The 24,398-nt window shown below is 47.2% G+C and overlaps 1 protein-coding gene across 2 annotated transcripts in view; it reads right to left on the bottom strand.

Moving 5' to 3' along the window:
- LOC115110640 (E3 ubiquitin-protein ligase SMURF2) overlaps window positions 1-24,398 on the bottom strand; it is a 61,485-nt gene that overhangs the window by 13,897 nt on the left and 23,190 nt on the right. Inside the window, exons 2-9 of one of the 2 annotated variants that reach the window (XM_065010219.1) lie at window positions 17,499-17,537; window positions 15,841-15,949; window positions 8,169-8,302; window positions 5,813-5,878; window positions 4,955-5,039; window positions 4,376-4,459; window positions 3,192-3,406; window positions 1,934-2,018 (exon numbers count right to left, since the gene is read on the bottom strand). In XM_065010219.1, coding sequence (XP_064866291.1) covers window positions 1,934-2,018; window positions 3,192-3,406; window positions 4,376-4,459; window positions 4,955-5,039; window positions 5,813-5,878; window positions 8,169-8,302; window positions 15,841-15,949; window positions 17,499-17,537 — 817 coding nt within the window. The remainder of the gene's footprint in view (window positions 1-1,933; window positions 2,019-3,191; window positions 3,407-4,375; window positions 4,460-4,954; window positions 5,040-5,812; window positions 5,879-8,168; window positions 8,303-15,840; window positions 15,950-17,498; window positions 17,538-24,398) is intronic. The other variant, XM_065010220.1, reaches the window with a different exon arrangement.

Genomic DNA, 24,398 nt, shown 5'->3' with positions numbered 1-24,398 from the left:
TTAGTGGACTCTTTTATCCAAAGCGGCTTAAAGTCATGAGTGTATACATTTTACATACGGGTGGTCCCGGGAATCGAACCCACTATCCTGCCATTGCAAGCACAAAGGACTGTGACACCAGCCCTCTATCGTAGCTTGTCAGCATGTAACCAGCAGCATATTTACAGAAGGGTCCGGACAAGCCTGAGGAGAGCTAGCCACTGATTGTCCATCCCATGAAAGAAACATAGGTGGGGGTAGGTGATGCTGTATATCAACAGCCTCACCCAAACCTGCATGAAACTACATTACAGCATCCCAGATCATCATGTTTTTGTCATCAGCCTCAAATAATTTGTGTTGGAAATACTTAATGAGTGTACTGGGTATAGTTTCCAGAGTATATATGTGTTCAGAAGTGGTGCTGGGTATACATGGGCACTGTGTGTTCAGACAGTGGTGCTGGGTATACCTGGGCACTGTGTGTTCAGACAGTGGTGGTGGGTATACCTGGGCACTGTGTGTTCAGACAGTGGTGCTGGGTATACCTGGGCACTGTGTGTTCAGACAGTGGTGGTGGGTATACATGGGCACTGTGTGTTCAGACAGTGGTGCTGGGTATACCTGGGCACTGTGTATTCAGACAGTGGTGCTGGGTATACCTGGGCACTGTGTGTTCAGACAGTGGTGCTGGGTATACCTGGGCACTGTGTGTTCAGACAGTGGTGCTGGGTATACCTGGGCACTGTGTGTTCAGACAGTGGTGGTGGGTATACCTGGGCACTGTGTGTTCAGACAGTGGTGGTGGGTATACCTGGGCACTGTGTGTTCAGACAGTGGTGGTGGGTATACCTGGGCACTGTGTGTTCAGACAGTGGTGCTGGGTATACCTGGGCACTGTGTATTCAGACAGTGGTGCTGGGTATACCTGGGCACTGTGTGTTCAGACAGTGGTGCTGGGTATACATGGGCACTGTGTGTTCAGACAGTAGTGGTGGGTATACCTGGGCACTGTGTGTTCAGACAGTGGTGCTGGGTATACCTGGGCACTGTGTGTTCAGACAGTGGTGCTGGGTATACCTGGGCACTGTGTGTTCAGACAGTGGTGCTGGGTATACCTGGGCACTGTGTGTTCAGACAGTGGTGCTGGGTATACCTGGGCACTGTGTGTTCAGACAGTGGTGCTGGGTATACATGGGCACTGTGTGTTCAGACAGTAGTGGTGGGTATACCTGGGCACTGTGTATTCAGACAGTGGTGCTGGGTATACCTGGGCACTGTGTGTTCAGACAGTGGTGCTGGGTATACCTGGGCACTGTGTGTTCAGACAGTGGTGCTGGGTATACCTGGGCACTGTGTGTTCAGACAGTGGTGGTGGGTATACCTGGGCACTGTGTGTTCAGACAGTGGTGGTGGGTATACCTGGGCACTGTGTGTTCAGACAGTAGTGGTGGGTATACCTGGGCACTGTGTGTTCAGACAGTGATGCTGGGTATACCTGGGCACTGTGTGTTCAGACAGTGGTGGTGGGTATACCTGGGCACTGTGTGTTCAGACAGTAGTGATGGGTATACATGGGCACTGTGTGTTCAGACAGTAGTGGTGGGTATACATGGGCACTGTGTGTTCAGACAGTAGTGGTGGGTATACATGGGCACTGTGTGTTCAGACAGTAGTGGTGGGTATACCTGGGCACTGTGTGTTCAGACAGTAGTGGTGGGTATACCTGGGCACTGTGTGTTCAGACAGTGGTGCTGGGTATACCTGGGCACTGTGTGTTCAGACAGCGGTGGTGGGTATACCTGGGCACTGTGTGTTCAGACAGTGGTGGTGGGTATACCTGGGCACTGTGTGTTCAGACAGCGGTGGTGGGTATACCTGGGCACTGTGTGTTCAGACAGTGGTGGTGGGTATACCTGGGCACTGTGTGTTCAGACAGTGGTGGTGGGTATACCTGGGCACTCGAGGGTCGTGCCATGTGCTGACTCCTGTCTGGGTGTGGAGGAAGTAGACCTGGCCCTGCTGAGTGGTCCTCTGCTCTGTAAGGGGGGAACAATAGCATGGCTACTCATACAGGTATAAGAGGTACAGAGCAATGGTTACAGACAAGTACACACATGTGAGAGATGAGTGAGAGAGAGGGATGAATGAGAGATGAGTGAGAGATGAGAGAGAGAGATGAGTGAGAGATGAGGGAAGAGGGTGAGAGATGAGTGAGAGATGAGTGAGTGAGAGATGTGAGTAGATGATAAGGAAAATAAAGCTGTTAGTTATACATTTGTTCCACCGTGAGGATTGTTATTGGTGCGTCAATGTGCGTGTGCGTATCTTGATCCGAGTGTGTGTGGAAGCGTAAAAGAGATCACACAGATGGAGATAAAAGCAGGGATTGAGTCAGTTTGGATCCCAGAGGCTGACAGGGGGAGAAGATGGTTGTCTGTGTGTTGGTGAGCTCATTCATCACAGCTTGACAGAGATATTTCCATGAGCTTGGAAGCTCTTCTCTGGCATTCCTTAGGACCCACCGCCCTGCCTCTCTAACATACGTGTACATAACTCCCCCCCTCACCCCGCCGAGCACCGATGCACCCAATGCATTCGACACAGAGTGACACTTCTTGACCCGCCACTGGGGCTGCTGACAGTGGTTCAGAGGAGCTGGCCCAAAAAGAGACAGCACACTTCTAATCTTGAAGAGCTGGGCTGGGCTGCTGTCATTTACTCCTCTTGCCAGCACTCCTAAATCCTCAGCAAGACTACACAGTGTCTGAATATCAAGCAGCCGCCCATGGGCTGCATGTGAGGAAGGAGAGAGGAGAGGGAGGAGTGAGTGGCAGCCGCCAGACTTTAACTGCTAGATCGATTCAATTAGTTCTTTAAAATGGGGCCTGTCAGGCTGCTTATACTGCGCTGCAGAGTCATGGTGGCTGTGCTGTTGGGACTGAATAGGGACACAGATTAGCAGCATGATTCAGCTGAGCGTTGGGCTGAAGAGAGGAGGAGGGAGGCAGTTAACACTGAGGCATTGCAATGACGACACCGGTCTTAAAACAGAAGGAGACACGTCTCTCATAGAGGATGTTCATAATACAGAATGCTCCAGTCTCGTCTGGCTGTGGGAACCGAAGTGGTCGTCCTATAGTGTGATTGTGTGTATGTTGGTGTACGTCCGGTGTGTCCATATTGTGTGTTAGAATCCTCTTTCCACTAACCGTATCCCTCGGGCAGGTCTGGGGGTGTGTGGAGGTGTGTCCTGCTCATGTAGTTCCTGTGTCTCTGGGAGCGGACACGTCTCTCCTGGGCCCGCTGGTCGCTGGACGGGACACACGGAATGGTGGGCGTGGCCCCGTTGGTGCTCAGGATGGGTGTGTTCTCATCCACGATGCAGCTGAGAGGCCGGCCCGGGCTGGAGTACTCCGACGCAGGCCTGGGAGAGACAGGGAACAGGAGGAGATCACAGTCAGACTGGGAGGGTGGGTTATAATATATCCTTCATGGTAGGTTTGTTCAAATCAGGCCCGTGTCTATTCATATTTCATATCTAGCTGTGCTTGTAATACGCTTAGATGCTAGGGCTAGACATTGGCTTGCTCCTGCTTTCTTAAGCATCATGAGGTCAGTGAGGCAGAGACATAGACACAGGCACACACACACACACAGAGCAGTATTGAGTGAGGGGCCTGAGGCCAGCCTAGAACAGAGCAGAGTAACAGGAAGGGAGCTGATAAGGGAGCAAAGAGAGAGAGAGACTGGAGCAACAAGAGTCTTAGGGCCCCGTTCAATAGTCTGCAGTGTCTCCTAATACAAATTCAATGCTGTCTAGGTCTTGGGGACTCATGCCTCATGCCATGGGTTTGAGGCTGGGTAGTGGGTAAGACTGTTGCTCCAGTCTGTGTACTCACTACGCGGCTAATGTTAGCTAGGCTAGGAGTTAAGAATTAAAGTTAGGATGAGCTAATATGCTAAATAGTTACTAATTTGCAAAAATGCTAAAGTTCGGGTTGCTAGACATTCGCTATATAGGCCCACCCATCCTATTTATTTATTTTATTTTACCTTTATTTAACCAGGCAAGTCAGTTAAGAACAAATTCTTATTTTCAATGACGGCCTAGGAACAGCGGGTTAACTGCCTGTTCAGGGCCAGAACGACAGATTTGTACCTTGTCAGCTCGGGGGTTTGAACTTGCAACCTTCCGGTTACTAGTCCAACGCTCTAACCACTAGGCTACCCTGCCGCCCCGATTAGAAGTGTCCTACCCGACCAACCTCCCTCCTTCAGTGTTTTGGCTATCCTTATGTCTTATGTCATCATACCAAACCTATCATACAAATTTGAGTGTCACAGATTTACATTTACTAAGTTACATCAAGACTTTGAGGCCAGGCTGACTCACCTTGTAGGCCTCTCCCACTGTGTGGTGCGTGTGATGTGGTTCAAGTACTGGATTCGGCCAGACGCAGTCCTCCGCTCCTCCCAGCTGGATGCAGTAGATACAAACACACACACGTACAAAGCAGTGAGTGGACATTGAGGGCAACCAAGTTCAGGTAGTACCTTCTGTTTCACTCTGTTTCAAAACATTCCCCCTCTACTAAACATGACCCAGATATTCCTCACAGAGCTTCTTGTTATCTAATAGGATGCAGTCTCCCATCTACTCACCCAATTCCTCTGGCACACACCAACCCCAGACTAGACTCCCTAACCCCAGCCAACATCATTGGCTCAGTGCTGAGGTCAGTCGTGCTAAGCTGGTGAAGTGTCTGAACAGCAGAGCCTCTGGCTACTTAGATTGGAGTCTGGAACACCACACCACATGCTGTCTGGAACACTTTTGGTTGTGAGGCAGTGTGGTTATGATAGGCTCAGACTGGCCCTGTTGTGAGGGTATGATGTGGTGATAGTGGGTCCACTGTCCAGTACGGACAAATGTTAAATGGAGTTGTGGTGTGCTGGTGGGTATGGTACTCACCCGTCTGGCAGGTCATTGTCAAACAGACGGCTGCAGTCCACCACTGGGCCTCCTGTGCCTATCCTGTCTCTGGACTGCAGGCTCACTTTGGACACAGACACATTCAGATACACATAGTAGAATGACTGGGTGGTAGAATCTCACTCTGTTCATGTCCTCTCATACCAGAGATTAAAACGGAACTATTTTAAAACTGTGAATTGCTGTAATGCAATACTGTAATGATGTTATTTAGGGCTAAATGAGGAATCCATTTTTAAGAGGATCACATGGTCAGATCCTCTTGTGCGTGACAAGATGATCGTGTCTGGAAGTAGAAGTACCAGCCGTCTGCACTCTGACAGTGGCCTGACCAGTCCCGAATCCCAGTTCTGGAAAGGACCCAAGAAGTGAGTGGAGGGCACATATCAATGCTAGACTGTATGTCTACTGTAGCTAGCTAACCCTGTCCTCTCTGCTACCACCCAGGCTGTTCAGTGCCCATGTTGGTGGGTCAGTGGTGCTGTGACTGTCTGTCACCAGGCCCTGTGGTGCAGATGGAAGTGCGGGCCGTCAGAGGGAGGCGCTCATCAAGCCTGGTGTCAGAGGCACGGCACGCTCAGGGCCAGCACTCAACGCTTTACACACCAACGAATCACTGGAGGGAGCCTACATGGTGTTGGGAGGGTTTCATGTTCTCTTTCCTAGTTCTCTTTCTATGCGTGGTGGTCTAGTGAGGTCTTATCAGCATTATAAAAACAACTGTGGTTAGCCTGAGGTTCTAATAATGGAGTGGTAACACTTCAGGTAGATAACAGTGCTACGTGAATGTACATGAGTGTGTGGTCTGTGTGGCCTGCTGGTCACCGCTGTACTTACCCACTATCTGACCCCTCACTGTGTCACTGTCATTGAGGCCTAGCTTGTTCATGTCCAATCTCTGATCTGTGAAGGAGAGGGGAAGGAGGAGAGCGGGGGGAGAGAGGGGAAGGAGGAGAGGGAAGAAGAGAGGAGAGAGAGGAAAGGGAAGAAGAGAGGAGAGAGAGGAAAGGGGGATCGATCACTGGGTATGGGATATGTACTGTTCCTCTCCCCCCTCCCTCGGAGGCTGGGTATGGGATATGTACTGTTCCTCTCCCCTCTCCCCCCTCCCTTGGAGGCTGGGTATGGGATATGTACTGTTCCTCTCCCCCCTCCCTCGGAGGCTGGGTATGGGATATGTACTGTTCCTCTCCCCCCTCCCTTGGAGGCTGGGTATGGGATATGTACCGTTCCTCTCCCCCCTCCCTTGGAGGCTGGGTATGGGATATGTACTGTTCCTCTCCCCCCTCCCTCGGAGGCTGGGTATGGGATATGTACTGTGCCTCTCCCCTCTCCCCCCTCCCTTGGAGGCTGGGTATGGGATATGTACTGTTCCTCTCCCCCCTCCCTCGGAGGCTGGGTATGGGATATGTACGGTTCCTCTCCCCTCTCCCCCCTCCCTTGGAGGCTGGGTATGGGATATGTACTGTTCCTCTCCCCCCTCCCTCGGAGGCTGGGTATGGGATATGTACTGTTCCTCTCCCCCCCTCCCTCGGAGGCTGGGTATGGGATATGTACTGTTCCTCTCCCCCCTCCCTCGGAGGCTGGGTATGGGATATGTACTGTTCCTCTCCCCCCCTCCCTCGGAGGCTGGGTATGGGATATGTACTGTTCCTCTCCCCCCTCCCTCGGAGGCTGGGTATGGGATATGTACTGTTCCTCTCCCCCCTCCCTCGGAGGCTGGGTATGGGATATGTACTGTTCCTCTCACCCCTCCCTCGGAGGCTGGGTATGGGATATGTACTGTTCCTCTCCCCCCTCCCTCGGAGGCTGGGTATGGGATATGTACTGTTCCTCTCCCCCCTCCCTCGGAGGCTGGGTATGGGATATGTACTGTTCCTCTCCCCCCTCCCTTGGAGGCTGTGTATGGGATATGTACTGGAACAGATGGTCTGTAGAGTGGCCATGGACCGTAAAAAAATCACTGAGCATCGGTACCGAGCAGCCTGCAGTTCACTACAGAGGTCAAACATTTGACAAATCTCTGCACAAAGCCGGCACTATTCCACCCAGACTGAACATGGACATGAACCCCTGCCAATGTCTGGAAACTCTTTGTCTACGTTCTCAGCCCAGGCTGAAAAACAAAGCAAAAAAAAGGACCAAAGAAATGTCAGGAATACCATGTTGCCTGCAGACATGAGAAATGCCACTATCTGTTCACTGTTGTCTGAGTGTCATGCAGATCAGCTCAGGATGTGCGTCTAGACTAAACAGGGACCAAAACATGGTCTGTCAAACCATTACAAGACCGGGGCAATGAGCGTGCACACACAAACCCAAAGCCCCCTAAAACGCCTGTGGACACAGTGGAACAGCTGCAAAAAGCACAAGCGAAAGAATGACAAACATACACTTGAATAAGACCACAACCGAGGGACATAACAAATCTATGCTTACATTTAAATAGCTGTACAATTATGCATGTCTGAGTAAAATGACCAGTTGTCTAGATTTGCCAACCGAGATAAACGGAGGTTAGTCACTGTGGCGCATGCATGCTGCCAGTCTATGGGACAGACGAGGGTGGAGGGCGTGAGGAGGGGGGAATGAGAGGAAATGCAGAGGCAAACTACTCACAGCTGAGGCACAGGGTTTGGGTTTTCCAGGAAAACAAGTGTCAGAGGCTTCTAGGAAAAGCAGTGGGATTTTGTCATTTTTCTGTCTACAAGACTGTAGCAGGCCTATCAGCATAGTATACACATAGTGTGAGGGGGAGGCCCTTTGGTAAAGCCATCACTGGGTCCCTGCCTGGTTGCCACTGCTGAGTTGGCTTGGAGCACCAAACCTCAATCTCATTTAGCCATTTGCTTCTGACATGACACGTTTACAGTGATTGTGGGCTGATGCCGATTGTCTTTTCCTGTTCTGGCACTGCAGAATGTGACCCCTCTCACAACTTGGTCTGTGCCCTGTCAGGAATAGGGAGAGAGTGTGCACATTTGTGAGGGTACAGCTCAATGTGTCACTGTGACAGGAGAAGGGGATTATTAGCCTGTGACTCCGCTAGCCTGTGACTCCGCTAGCCTGTGACTCCGCTAGCCTGTGACTCCACTAGCCTGTGACTCCGTTTGTGGGACAGACAATTTTTAACTAGACAGACATTACCTCACAGCATTAAATACACACACTAATTCAATCAGGTAGTCCTTACAGCCGGTGTCTTTGAGGCGGTTGATGGCGTTGGATAGAAGGCGTACACAGCCCAGGAAGCCAGCCCCCTGCTTCTTATGGATCTTCTTGTGGTTCCACACGCTGATGGTGATGGAGTCAGACTTGCCAATATATCTGAGGAGAGAAGAGAGAGTCCAGTCACATCCAATGTACTGTAGATGTTACTAAAGCCTGTGTGAATGCACTGTTCCAATAGGCCAGTCTTTGCCTGGATGTCCCCGCTGGGGAGGCACACATCCGCTCGGGGCTGCCTGTCACCGCGGGCTGCGTCCCCACAAGAACACAGTCAGGTGTCTGAGAGGGATTTTCCACCCGACGTCTGAATGTGCGACTCCCGACCCCGAGAGTCTAGGTACGAGACGGACGAACAGACAGATCCTGTGAGTCAAATCATCCAAAGACAGCCCTTTGACCCAAAATCACCCAGAGGGAGAGAGAAATTAAAGAGACAGGGAGGAGGAGAGGCTGAAAGAGGGATAGTGTAAGTGAGGAAAAGGAGAGTGTGAACAGTTGAACCATGACATTACTCCCTGACTGCCTCTGTTATCACTCTGTGTGTGTCAGTCGAGGCTTGGGTATTAAACTCACACTACATGAAACTGACGTGGCACATCTGTTCAGCCCAGTTCTCTTCCTCAGTGTAAAACTAATCATCCATACAGTTAGCAGACTGCATCCCACTATAATTACCATGCTGCTTACAGAAACTAAAGGGATGTGAAACAATGGGGCTGTGAGTAAGATGTCTGGACATTTTGAGTAGAAGCCAAATGCCTGTCTGGGGTGCTATCTGAGAGCATTAGAATGCAGGACAGATTTGTAGGAGGGAATTATTACATCCAACACAGATCTGGATATGATTATTGTATCAAATAATAAGGGCAGTAGACTAGACATTGGATTAAGCTTTTCAATACAAGATACAGTATGTTTACATACAGTATACACATGCCAAACATACCAAACTCTCAGATAATATGATTACTTGTAATAAGATAAGAGTTTCTCCTCTTAGGCCATCTCTATGTTATGTCTCTGGTTGGTTGAGGTACAGTATATGGCATATTGTATGGCAGTTGGTGCTAGGCAGGCCAGGCTGTCACACTTCCTCAGCAGGCAGGATAGGACCAGCTGGGCCCTGGGGACACTACCGCCACCTGTTCCCCCAGTCCCCATAGCAGCAGAGATGGGACAGAGAGGGACAAGGGCCTGGGCCAGGCTATGGGACCACAACATTGTGCACGTGTCTTTTCATCCCAATATTTGTATCTATGAAGTTATAGGAGATTAATGATATATATCAGTGATGTGCACAATACGGAAGTGGTCTGACGAAGCAGATGCTAAGCTACAGCACTGTTTTGCTAGCACAGGCTGTAATATGCTATGCGATTCATCCAATAAAAGGCTAGAGCTGCCGGTTTCAATGAGCAGGACCGTATTCCGGATGCTTATAAGAAATTCTGCTACAACCTCCAACGTGCCATTAAACAGGAAATTTGCCAATACAAGACTGAGATTGAATCCTACTACAACGGCTCTGACGCTCGTTGGATGCGGCAGGGCTTGCAAACTATCACGGGGTACAAAGGGAAACACAGCCACGAGCTGCCTAGTGACGTGAGCCTTTCCAGACGAGATAAATGCCTTCTATGCTTGCTTCGAGGCAAGCAACACTGAACCATGCATACAGTTCATTGACTATAGCTCAGCATTTAACACCATAGTGCCTTCCAAGTTTATTACTAAGCTAAGGACCCTGGTACTGAACACCTCCCTTTGCAACTGGATCCTGGACTTCCCGACGGGCCACCCCCAGGTGGTGGGGGTAGGCAACAACACATCCGCCACGCTGACCTTCAACACGGGGTGCGTGCTTAGTCCCCTCCTGTACATGCCCCCATCCACATCCACGGGACTGTAATGGAGTGGTGAAATTATCATGGTCTACACTAGAGGTCCGATTAAGATTTTTCAACGCCGATACCGATACCGATTATTGGAAGACCGAAAAGCCGATACCGATTAATCGGTCGATTTAAAAAAAAAAGTATTTGTAATAATGACAATTACAACAATACTGAATGAACACTTACTTTGACTTAATATAATACATCAATAAAATCAATTTAGCCTCAAGTAAATAATGAAACATGTTCAATTTGGTTTAAATAATGTAAAGACAAAGTGTTGGAGAAGAAAGTAAAAGTGCAATATGTGCTATGTAAGAAAGCTAACGTTTCAGTTCCTTGCTCAGAACATGTGAACATATGAAAGCTGGTGGTTCCTTTTAACATGAGTCTTCAATATTCCCAGGTAAGAAGTTTTAAGTTGTAGTTATTTTAGGAATGATAGGACTATTTCTCTCTATACCATTTGTATATCATTAACCTTTGACTATTGGATGTTCTTATCGGCACTTTAGTATTGCCAGTGTAACAGTATAGCTTCCGTCCCTCTCCTCACTCCTCCCTGGGCTCGAACCAGCAACACAACGACAATTAGCGTGCGCTAACTAGCTAGCCATTTCACTTTGGTTACACGAGCCTCATCTCGGGAGTTGATAGGCTTGAAGTCATAAACAGCGCAATGCTTGACGCACAACGAAGAGCTGCTGGCAAAACGCACGAAAGTGCTGTTTGAATGAATGTTTACGAGCCTGCTGCTGTCTACCATCGCTCAGTCAGACTGCTCTATCAAATATCAAATCATCGCTCAGTCAGATATTTACGATACTTGTATGCTTGCATGCTCAGTCAGATTATATGCAACGCAGGACACGCTAGATAATATCTAGTAATATCATCAACCATGTGTAGTTAACTAGTGATTACGATTTATTGTTTTTTAAGATAAGTTTAATGCTAGCTAGCAACTTACCTTGGCTTACTGCATTCGCGTAACAGGCAGTCAGTCTCCTTGTGGAGTGCAACGAGAGAGAGGCAGTTCGTTATTGCATTGGACTAGTTAACTGTAAGGCTGCAAGATTGGATCCCCTAGCTGACAAGGTGAAAATTTGTCGTTCTGCCCCTGAACGAGGCAGTTAACCCACCGTTCCTAGGCCGTCATTGAAAATAAGAATGTGTTCTTAACTAACTTGCCTAGTTAAATAAAGGTATAAAAAAATATACAACAAATAAATAAAACAAATTGGCAAATCGGCACCCCAAAATACCGATTTCTGATTGTTATGAAAACTTGAAATCGTCCCTAATTAAATCGGCCATTGCGATTAATCGGTCGACCTCTAGTCTACATACACCAACACAGTCGTGAAGGCACGACAACATCTCTTCCCACTCAGGAGGCTGAAAAGATTTGGCATGGGCCCTCAGATCCTCAACAGGTTATACAGCTGCACCACCGCTTGGCATCTGACTGCAAGGCGCCATCCAGGACCTGGACGCCAGGGAACTCGGCCTCAGTGATCAAATCAAATCAATCAAATTTTATTTGTCACATACACATGGTTAGCAGATGTTAATGCGAGTGTAGCGAAATGCTTGTGCTTCTAGTTCCGACAATGCAGTAATAACCAACAAGTAATCTAACTAACAATTCCTAAACTACTGTCTTATACACAGTGTAAGGGGATAAAGAATATGTACATAAGGATATATGAATGAGTGATGGTACAGAGCAGCATAGGCAAGATACAGTAGATGGTATCGAGTACAGTATATACATATGAGATGAGTATGTAAACAAAGTGGCATAGTTAAAGTGGCTAGTGATACATGTATTACACAAGGATGCAGTCGATGATATAGAGTACAGTATATACGTATGCATATGAGATGAATAATGTAGGGTAAGTAACATTATATAAGGTAGCATTGTTTAAAGTGGCTAGTGATATATTTACATCATTTCCCATCAATTCCCATTATTAAAGTGGCTGGAGTTGAGTCAGTGTCAGTGTGTTGGCAGCAGCCACTCAAGGTTAGTGGTGGCTGTTTAACAGTCTGATGGCCTTGAGATAGAAGCTGTTTTTCAGTCTCTCGGTCCCAGCTTTGATGCACCTGTACTGACCTCGCCTTCTGGATGATAGCGGGGTGAACAGGCAGTGGCTCGGGTGGTTGATGTCCTTGATGATCTTTATGGCCTTCCTGTAACATCGGGTGGTGTAGGTGTCCTGGAGGGCAGGTAGTTTGCCCCCGGTGATGCGTTGTGCAGACCTCACTACCCTCTGGAGAGCCTTACGGTTGAGGGCGGAGCAGTTGCCGTACCAGGCGGTGATACAGCCTGCCAGGATGCTCTCGATTGTGCATCTGTAGAAGTTTGTGAGTGCTTTTGGTGACAAGCCAAATTTCTTCAGCCTCCTGAGGTTGAAGAGGCGCTGCTGCGCCTTCTTCACGATGCTGTCTGTGTGAGTGGACCAATTCAGTTTGTCTGTGATGTGTATGCCGAGGAACTTAAAACTTGCTACCCTCTCCACTACTGTTCCATCGATGTGGATAGGGGGGTGTTCCCTCTGCTGTTTCCTGAAGTCCACAATCATCTCCTTAGTTTTGTTGACGTTGAGTGTGAGGTTATTTTCCTGACACCACACTCCGAGGGCCCTCGCCTCCTCCCTGTAGGCCGTCTCGTCGTTGTTGGTAATCAAGCCTACCACTGTTGTGTCGACCGCAAACTTGATGATTGAGTTGGAGGCGTGCGTGGCCACGCAGTCGTGGGTGAACAGGGAGTACAGGAGAGGGCTCAGAACGCACCCTTGTGGGGCCCCAGTGTTGAGGATCAGCGGGGAGGAGATGTTGCCTACCCTCACCACCTGGGGGCGGCCCGTCAGGAAGTCCAGTACCCAGTTGCACAGGGCGGGGTCGAGACCCAGGGTCTCGAGCTTGATGACGAGCTTGGAGGGTACTATGGTGTTGAATGCCGAGCTGTAGTCGATGAACAGCATTCTCACATAGGTATTCCTCTTGTCCAGATGGGTTAGGGCAGTGTGGTTGAGATTGCATCGTCTGTGGACCTATTTGGGCAGTAAGCAAATTGGAGTGGGTCTAGGGTGTCAGGTAGGGTGGAGGTGATATGGTCCTTGACTAGTCTCTCAAAGCACTTCATGATGACGGAAGTGAGTGCTACGGGGCGGTAGTCGTTTAGCTCAGTTACCTTAGCTTTCTTGGGAACAGGAACAATGGTGGCCCTCTTGAAGCATGTGGGAACAGCAGACTGGTATAGGGATTGATTGAATATGTCCGTAAACACACCGGCCAGCTGGTCTGCGCATGCTCTGAGGGCGCGGCTGGGGATGCCGTCTGGGCCTGCAGCCTTGCGAGGGTTAACACGTTTAAATGTCTTTACTCACCTCGGCTGCAGTGAAGGAGAGACCGCATGTTTTCGTTGCAGGCCGTGTCAGTGGCACTGTATTGTCCTCAAAGCGGGCAAACAAGTTATTTAGTCTGCCTGGGAGCAAGACATCATGGTCCGTGACTGGGCTGGGTTTCTTCTTGTAGTCCGTGATTGACTGTAGACCCTGCCACATGCCTCTTGTGTCTGAGCCGTTGAATTGAGATTCTACTTTGTCTCTGTACTAACGCTTAGCTTGTTTGATAGCCTTGCGGAGGGAATAGCTGCACTGTTTGTATTCGGTCATGTTACCAGACACCTTGCCCTGATTAAAAGCAGTGGTTCGCGCTTTCAGTAATACGTGAATGCTGGTTAGGGAATGGTTAGGGAATGTTTTAATCGTTGCTATGGGAACGACATCTTCAACGCACGTTCTAGTGATGTAGTGGGCCGTTCGCACTACCCCCTGCAGCACATTGCGGTCGGATGCCAAGCAGTTGCCAGTCACGGGCAGGCCTTTAAAATTGTCAAAGACTCCAGTCAGTAGGGCTGTAGTGCCACTAACAAAGATAACTACCCACCAAATACAAAGGAAAAAAGGCTGCCTAAGTATGATTCCCAAATAGAGACAATGATTGACAGCTGTCCCTGATTGAGAACCATACGCCGGCCAAAACATAGAAACAGAAAACATAGAAATAAAGAAACTAGAATGCCCACCCTTGTCACACCTTGGCCTACCCAAAATAGAGAATAAAAGCCTCTCTATGGCCAGGGCGTGACAGTATAAATGTAGTTTGAAGCGTGCTGAACAAGAAACTGATAGGTTTGTCCCCTGGTTTGTCTCTAATAGGGCTACAGAGCTGTATTACAGTCCAGTCTGTCTGCTCCACATACTTTAACTGGGCTGGATAGGAGTCGAGGAGAGGCAGTTTGCCAACGAGACACAGTCTGCTATCCTTGGCATACAGGCCACTTCCGCAACAATGCTGGCTGGGGTCAGCGGTCACAGGCCAGTCTGTTGGTCAGACCACTGATGAGGCCCTGACGTGTCAATGTTGCCATGAGCACATACACTTCCTCACGCTGTGCAAATAACACCAATGGAAAAAAGCTTCAGTGCCAATTAAGCAAAGGCTTTTCTGGCTCTGCTGAGCGTGAGCACCAGGTGTTTCAGACACCATTTGAATATGTGTGAGTGTGCTCAGCTACCCTCAGTCAATTAGGCTTCACACACTGAGTCCATGTGCCTTAGCATAGAGTAGTAATCCTTAACCCTGACACACAGAGGGAAGGCACCTAAAGGTTTAACATAGTCATTAACAAGAAGAAACACAGGCAGGTTCCAGGTGATAAAAAAAACTGGAGGTGTGTGTGCGTGCGTTTGGCTCCGTCTTGGGAGCACACAGGTCGATGTCCTCCCATCCATCACCGTGTCCAGCACTCTCTCTCCTCCACAGTGGGACTGACTGACTGAGGGCTGTGTTTCCCTCCTGTCAAACAGGACACGAACAGCTAATTAAACAGCCATGTTGGGAGAGGGTCTGGTATCCTGAGCAACCAAACAAACGGAGACATGTGCTTCCTCTTTCTGTTACCTACGCGTGACGCCTGGATAAACACCAGGTTGTTTTCACAAGACACGCAGTCCTTGGGAAAAGCGACATGGGTGAAACAAGACATGCACATATCTGCCCAAAAGGTAAAAGGCTTCTGAGATTAGTTTCCCTCCCCACGGTTCTATTTAAATGTTTTTATTTTTCACGTTAACTACCCCAGTGGAGTTGTCATTGCTGGCCTACAGGTAAGTGAGAGGATAGACATAAACACAGTTTACTGTAAGGCATTCAGATCTTGCAGAATCAATGTGTGACACATCCCTGATGTCCACTTGGCACATTGGAATTGAGTGAGGGAATGCTTAGATCACAGGTGGGGCCTTAATTGGCGAGGACGGGCTCATGGTAATGGCTGGAGTGGAATAGTGGAATGGTATCAAAAATATCAAACGCATAAATTCCATGTGTTTGATGCCATTCCAATCACGCTGTTCCAGCCATTATTATGTGCTGTTCTCCCCTCAGCAGCCTCCACTGGTGTAGATATAGCATAGAGGGCACTGGTGATAGTTATAGAGAGGGGCCGCAGTTCAGCAGAATGCAGCATAGAGGGCACTGGTGATAGTTATAGAGAGGGGCCGCAGTTCAGCAGAATGCTGGTTCATTACTAAATCAGCAGGTTAAGGTAAGGTTTCTGTTAGATACACGGTTTCACATCTAGTCATAGCTGCTTCTATATGAATGGTATGTCAAGTGCAAGCTCTGCACTGTACATTATGTTAGTTGAGTGATGAGGGGACTCACAGGTCGTAGTGCTGGTTCCACTTGGGGTCGAGGGTGTTCTTCACGGTGTCTGTGGAGTGACATTGTCCTGAGCCGTCCACCACCACTTTGGCAAAGGGATCAGGGAGGCCTACAGGGAAAACACACACACACACACACACACACACACACACACACACACACACTCAGCACACTGGCCTGGCCAAGGACATACTGTACTAGGAGAAAATGTTACAGGCATCACTCCATCATTATTTGATGATTTCATTATGCAGATGGAAGTGAGACTATCCGGTTTCTGAAAGGGGGAAAAGAGGTCATCTGAAGAAAACTACTTTTGATGAATAACATTCTATGACAGTCTAGGAATGGCTGATGTGTGAATCTGATAGTGAATCTGAGCCGAGTGACTGATATCTAGAGATACGGGTGGACATGACATTGACACTAATAGACAGACCTGAGGGACCTGTTGGATGACATTTACCTGCACATAGCCTGGGTGTGGTGGACACACAAGCTCATGGACACACACACACACATGCCATGCAGGCCCACACAAACAAAACAAAACTGCACTTAGAAATACATCTCTCCGTATACATAAACACACTATCCCACAGAGACAAGTCTGCGTTGCTGCCACACAAGGCAGAGTTCTCTCCACCCAGGCGAGAGAAGTGAGTGTTTACTCAGCCCCTGAGTGCTGGAATGGGAGGAATGGGCACCAGAGAAACCACCTGAGTCAGGGACCTTAACACACTCCCTCTCCTTGACAGCCTGACCCAAACACACCCAAACACTGGGGCCACTATGGACACCTAGCACACACTGGAATGTTGTGCTGTTTCACTCTGAAATGGACTAGCTTTAAATGTCAGTATAAAGTTTTATTGATATCCCATATTTAACATCCACAGAATTGCCCCAATTGGGCACATTTGGGCAGACTTAATACATCATTTTGAACAGAAATGCAATGGTTCGTTGGATCAGTCGAACAATTTGCACATACACTGAAATTGCGCCTAACCTGGAAAAATACATTGTATTGCATTTCAAAGATGATGGGGATGATGATCTTTTACCAGATCTAATGTGTTATATTCTCCTACATTCATATCACATTTACACAAACTTCAAAGTGTTTCCTTTCAAATGGTATTAATAATATGCATATCCTTGCTTCAGGCAGTTAGATTTGGGTATGTCATTTTAGGCGAAATTGGAAAAAAAGGGTCCGATCCTTAAGAGATATTTCAGACCTGTGTGACTCAATGCATGAAATGTGAATGAAACAAAGGGAATAAAATAGTCCTAGTTTTATTAGTAGTTTTATTGGCTAATATTGATAATAAGCTACATCATTGTGACGTGGTGAGCTCATCTTTCTCCCCGCAAACATATCAGTTGTAACATTACAGGCTACTAACCCTTTCCTCTTTGCTGGTGTAGTGTAGTGGTTGGTTAAGTGTGTTAGCATGGCGTTCTGCTGGTAGGGAACTCTAGCAGCTGGCAGCAGGTCCTCTTTAATCAGCTCAAACTGACCCACATTTCACATTTCTCACGGGGGATACATATCTCACACTGCAGACATCAAAGCCCTCAAGCCCCCTGACTATGAAACTATAAAGCCATTTAACATGGATCAGAAACACAGCTTTCACTGGGTTACTTACGAAAGAAATCTTTCTTCACCAGGTTTTTGGCACAGAGGACTAAAAGAGAAGAGGAGAATGAGGTGTTATTTTTAATCGTTGCCGATAGACATATTACACACTGACAGGCTGTTGTGATCGTGTGGTTACATCACTGCCAAGGGAGAGAGGTTATGCAGGGCTGAAGTGATACACTGCTGCTCAGGGAACTTAATCGAAAAGCTCTCCATCTTGGATATGGATAACCCTGGCTACATTACATGAGCAGCAAGAGCATTTATTTTATAATGTGTAATGTAAGACAAGTAATGTGACTTTTAGGTGATAAAGAAAACACATGAACATATATCTTTAGCCATACTGGATTGTGCTAGACCCTATATCTCCACATTTGAGTGTGTGTACTGATCAAAAGTAATTTCCAAGATGGTGTAGCAGTCAGACGTCTTTGTCTTCGTCCTGTCGTGTCCCTTGTATATATATTTTTACATATTTTTCTTCGCATATCTTTTAAAAATATTTTCCTAAACCTCAACTTCTAAATACTCTCCTGCAACCCGCCTCCCCCAATGTGGTGTGGATCTGCTTTTCTTCTAAAGTATTTCTATTTACTTTGGATCTGGAATCCCTCAACTGAAGCTAGCCAGCTAACTAACCACCTACCAGCTATCAGTTAGCAAACTATTGCTAGCGGTCATCAGCTAACCTTTAACTCGGAAAGCTATCGCCAGTTCGAACAACGTGACTCAAACCAGAGCATAACGGACCTATTTCTCTCCATATCCCTGGATTCCTGCCGCAAACTCTTGAACATTTTCATCTGGATCTTCGCAACTAGCTAACCGCAATCCCGGGTGACAACTCCTGGCTAGCGTTTCCATCACGGAGCAAGCACCATTTAGCCTGAAGCTAGCCCGGCCAGGGCTCCTGTGCTACCACCGAAGCCCACTCCTGGGCTACAATATCCAGACCCCTTCTACTGCCGGTATGGGGCACGGAACCCCGCCGATCCTCTACGACTGGAATACCGACATAATCTGCCCGAGGATTCCAACAGGCCCCTCAGGCGCGATGCCCGCTGAAGGCCCATTCTGCTAACCTGCTAGCTACAAAGAGCTACTTGGAACCCTACTAACTCCACGACTGGTCTATCGACGTCACCGCACGAAGAGGCAAAAACAGACTTACCCCCATCGCAACGTCCCCCAAAGGCTAGCTTGCCTGCCCCGGTCTGCTAACTGCTAGCTTGTCTGCCCCGGTTTGCTAACTGCTATCCCCTGCTAATTGCTAGCTTGCCTGCCCCGGTCTGCTAACTGCTAGCTTTCCTGCCCCGGTGTGCTAACTGATAGCTTGCCCGCCCCGGTTTGCTAACTGCTAGCTTGCCCGCCCCGGTTTGCTAACTGCTAGCTTGCCTGCCCCGGTTTGCTAACTGCTAGCTTGCCAGCCCCGGTCTGCAAACTGCTAGCTTGTTTAGCCCCGGCCTAATAACTGTTAGCATCGGCCTGCAAACTGTCTGAATCGCCGTGTCCCCAGTCAGCCCAACCACTCACTGGACCCATATGTTCACTTGGCTACGCATGCCTCTCTCTAATATGAATATGCCTCGTTCATTACTGTCCTGGATAGTGATTACTGGCTTATTTCACTGTAGAGCCTCTAGCCCTGCTCAATATTCTTAACCAACCATGTTGTTCTGCCTCCTGCGATGCGATGACATCACCTGGTTTAAACGTCTCTAGAGACTTTGCATATATATATATATATATATATAATCATTACTCAATGCCTAGGTTTACCTCCAATGTACTGACATCCTACCTTACCTTTATCTGTACTAGAGGTCGACCGATTATAATTTTTCAACGCCGATACCGATTACTGGAGGACCAAAAATAGCCGATAACGATTAATCGGACATTTTTATTGATTTGTAATAATGGCAATTACAACAATACTGAATGAACCCTTATTTTAACTTAATATAATACATCAATAAAACCAATTTAGCCTCAAATAAATAATTAAACATGTTCAATTTGGTTTAAATAATGCAAAAACAAAAGTGTTGGAGAAGAAAGTAAAAGTGCAATATGTGCCATGTAAGAAAGCTAACGTTTAAGTTCCTTGCTCAGAACATGAGAACATAAGAAAGCTGGTGGTTCCTTTTAACATGAGACTTCAATATTCCAAGGTAAAAGGTTTTAGGTTGTAGTTAATATAGTATTTATAGGACAATTTCTCTCTATACCATTTGTATTCCATATACCTTTGACTATTGGATGTTCTTATAGGCACTTTAGTATTGCCAGTGTAACAGTATAGCTTCCGTCCCTCTCCTCGCTCATACCTGGGCTCGAACGAGGAACACATCGACAACAGCCACCCTCGAAGCATCGTTACCCATCGCTCCACAAAAGCCGTGGCCCTTGCAGAGCAAGGGGAACAACTACTCCAAGTCTCAGAGCGAGTGACGTTTGAAACGCAATTAGCGCGCACCCCGCTAACTAGCTAGCCATTTCACATTGGTTACACCAGCCGAATCTCGGAAGTTGATAGGCTTGAAGTCATAAACAGCGCAATGCTTGAAACACAGTGAAGAGCTGCTGGCAAAACGCACAAAAGTGCTGTTTGAATGAATGCTTACGAGCCTGCTGCTGTCTACCATCGCTCAGTCAGACTGCTCTATCAAATATCAAATCATAGACTTAATTATAACATAATAACACACAGAAATACGAGCCTTTGGTCATTAATATGGTCGAATCCGGAAACTATAATTTCGAAAACAAAATGTTTATTATCGCATATACCCTGACTCTGCGTGCAATGAACGCAAGAGAAGTGACACAATTTCACCTGGTTAATATTGCCTGCTAACCTGGATTTCTTTTAGCTAAATATGCAGGTTTAAAAATATATACTTCTGTGTATTGATTTTAAGAAAGGCATTGATGTTTATGGTTAGGTACACGTTGGAGCAACGACAGTCCTTTTTCCGCGAATGCGCACCGCATCGATTATATGCAACGCAGGACACGATAGATAAACTAGTAATATCAACAACCATGTGTAGTTAACTAGTGATTATGATTGATTGATTGTTTTTTATAAGATAAGTTTCATGCTAGCTAGCAACTTACCTTGGCTTCTTACTGCATTCGCGTAACAGGTAGGCTCCTCGTGGAGTGCAATGAAAGGCAGGTGGTTAGAGCGTTGGACTAATGTTAGTTAACTGTAAGGTTGCAAGATTGAATCCCCGAGCTGACAAGGTACAAATCTGTTGTTCTGCCCCTGAACAAGGCAGTTAACCCACCGTTCCTAGGCAGTCATTGAAAATAAGAATGTGTTCTTAACTGACTTGCCTAGTTAAACGAAGGTGTAATTCTTTTTTACATTTTTAAAAATATATTTTTTAATCGGCCAAATCGGTGTCCAAAAATACAAATTTCCGATTGTTGTGAAAACTTGAAATCGGCCCTGATTAATCGGCTATTCCGATTAATTGGTCAACCTCTAGTCTGTACACTATGCCTTGAATCTATGCAATCGTGCCCAGAAACCTGCTCCTTTTACTCCCTGTTCCGAACGTGCTAGACGTCCAGTTCGTATAGCATTTAGCCGTACCCTTATCCTACTTCTCTGTTCCTCTGGTGATGTAGAGGTTAATCCAGGTCCTGCAGTGCCTAGCCCCACTCCCCAGGTGATCTCATTTGTTGACTTCTTTAACCGTAAAAGCCTTGGTTTCATGCATGTTAACATTAGAAGCCTCCTCCCTAAGTTTGTTTTACTCACTGCTTTAGCACACTCTGCCAACCCGGATGTCTTAGCCGTGTCTGAATCCTGGCTTAGGAAAACCATCAAAAACCCTGAAATCTCCATTGTCAACTATAACATTTTCTGCCAAGATAGAACTGCCAAAGGGGGCGGTGTTGCAATCTACTGCAAAGATAGCCTGCAAAGTTCTGTATTACTATCCAAGTCTCTACCCAAACAATTCAAGCTTCTACTTCTAAAAATTCACCTTTCCAGAAACAAGTCTCTCACTGTTGCCGCTTGCTATATATAGACCTCCCTCTGCCCCCTCGATACCATATGTTAATTGATTGCCCCCCATCTATCTTCTGAGCTAGTGCTACTAGGTGACCTAAACTGGGACATGCTTAACACCCGGCCATCCTACAATCTAAGCTTGATGCCCTCAATCTCACACAAATGATCAATGAACTTACCAGGTACAACTCCAAATCCGTAAACACGGGCACCCTCATAGATGTCATCCTAACTAACTCACCCTCCAAATACACCTCTGCTGTTTTCAATCAAGATCTCAGTGATCACTGCCTCATTGCCTGCATCCGTAATGGGTCTGCGCCCAAACGACCACCCCTCATCACTGTCAAATGCTCCGTAAAACACTTCTGTGAGCAGGCCTTTCTAATCGACCTGGCCGGGGTATCCTGGAATGACATTGACCTCATCCCGTCAGTAGATGATGCCTGGCTATTCTTTTAAAGTGCCATCCTCACCATCATAAATAAGCATGCCCAATTAAAAAAAATTAGAACTAGGAATAGATATTGTCCTTGGTTCACTCCAGACCTGTCTGCCCTTGACCAGCACAAAAACATCCTGTGGCGTTCTGCATTAGCATCGAATAGCCCCCGTGATATGCAACTTTTCAGGGAAGTTAGGAACAAATATACACAGGCTAATGCTAGCTTTTTCAAAAAGAAATTTGCATCCTGTAGTACTCAAAAAAGTTCTGGGACACAGCAACGCGCCAAAGCCCCAACCATTTCTCCTTCACCCAAATCCAGATAGCTTATGTTCTGAAAGAGCTGCAAAATCTGGACCCCTACAAATCAGCCGGCAAGACAACCTGTACATAGCCCATCTATAATTTGCCCAAACAACTACCTCTTCCCCTACCGTATTTATTTATTTATTTTTGCTCCTTTGCACCCCATTATTTCTATTTCTACTTTGCACACTCTTCCACTGCAAATCTACCATTCCAGTGTTTTACTTGCTATATTGTATTTACCTCGCCACCATGGCCTTTTTTTGCCTTTACCTCCCTTATCTCACCTCATTTGCTCACATTGTATATAGACTTATTTTTCTACTGTATTATTGACTGTATGTTTGGTTTATTCCATGTGTAACTCTGTGTTGTTGTATGTGTCAAATTGCTATGCTTTATCTTGGCTAGGTCGCAGTTGCAAATGAGAACTTGTTCTCAACTAGCTTACCTGGTTAAATAAAGGTGAAATAAAATAAAATTAAAATAAGCTGACAACCAGGTGATGAGTCAATGACATGAGGAACTCTCCTGTTCCGCTCCAGAAAATAGACCCACATCAACATGCTTTATAGCTATAGTAGTTGATTAACAGCAACTCAACCAAGATAGTAGCTTGACGATAGTGTATATGGGCACTTGTTGGTGACATGCTGAATCATAAGGCATTCGCACATGAATTCAATATACTCTTCCCCACAGCAGCCAGCCAGCCTGCAGCAGCAGAGTAGTAGATTGAGAACCATGGAGGGGCTGCTGAGGCAATGAGGCAGAGACACTTAAACACCCTCCACTGGGCCTGGATAAACGGCCACCTGGGTGTCTGGAGCCACCGACACACACTCAGTCACTTACCGTAATTTCCGGACTATAAGCAGCTACTTTATTCCCACACTTTGAACCTCGCGGTTTATACAATGACGCGGCTAATTTATGGATTTTTCCGCTTTCACAAGATTCTGTTCACAAGAACTGAGCACCGTCACATAATGTGACGTAAAATCGAGCGCGCTCAAACTTCCCATCATTCTGATTACGGTGGTAATTTTGTCACCCTCATCATGGCAAAGACACGGAGAAATGCATATGATGCAGCTTTCAAGTTGAAGGCGATCGATCTGGCTGTTGGAAAAGGAAAGAGAGCTGCTGCACGGGAGCTTGGCCTTAATGAGTCGATGATAAGACGTTGGAAACAGCAGCGTGAGGAACTGACTCAGTGCAAAAAGACAACAAAGGCTTTCAGAGGGAAGAAAAGCAGATGGCCCAAAGTATTTGCAGCCACTCGACATCAGTGTAAATCGTGCATTTAAGGTGGCGCTCCTTGTTCAGTGGGAGTCTTGGATGACAAGTGGGGAGAAATCCTTCACTAAAACGGGCTGCATGCGAAGAGCAACTTATGGTCAAGTCTGCCAGTGGGTCCTGACAGCGTGGAGCATTGTCAAAAAATCCAATATCATCAACAGGTTTCGAAAGGCTGGACTGCTGCGTGTTGAAGGGGCAGCATGAGCTCAGCGGGGTATTTGCCTCCGGATGAAAGTGACGAGAGCGACAATGAAAACGATCCAACATCGGATGAAGCAATTCTGAGGCTATTCATCTCCGACACCGAAGGAGATTACTTCAGTGGTTTCAGTGCACAGGAGGAGGAAGATAGTGACCAAGTTCATTTGTTTCAATGTACCGGTAGGCACCTGCGGCTTATAGACATGTGCGGCGTAATTATGTACAAAATACATATTTTTTAATAATTCAGTGGGTGCGGTTTATATTCAGGTGCGCTTAATAGTCCAGCAATTACGGTACTCAGCCAAGCCCAAGCCCCTCTGGTCCGCTTCAGTACAGACACAGCCACAGGCAAGAATGGCCTTTCTATTGTTCTTCAATTACCTTTGTGTATTTTGTCTATGTATTTTTTGGGCCATTCCGGTCACATCCTACTGATCAAAATCCACCCACTATGCTCACTACCAGCGCCATTCAATACCACCCCCATAGACGCCAGCTGCGGTGCGACAGCCGTCCATAGTTGCCATGTGAGTTGATTTCAGATCTTTGAGAGATGAAATCTGTCTCATGTCTGGCGGGCCCCGAGGCCGTTTGTGTGTCTTCTCTCTACAGAG

Source organism: Oncorhynchus nerka, linkage group LG26 (genome assembly GCF_034236695.1).
Source record: "Oncorhynchus nerka isolate Pitt River linkage group LG26, Oner_Uvic_2.0, whole genome shotgun sequence".
In the NCBI taxonomy this organism is placed as follows: Eukaryota; Metazoa; Chordata; class Actinopteri; order Salmoniformes; family Salmonidae; genus Oncorhynchus; species Oncorhynchus nerka.
Note: the sequence above shows the minus strand (reverse complement) of the source record. Positions and strands in the feature narration are given on the sequence as shown.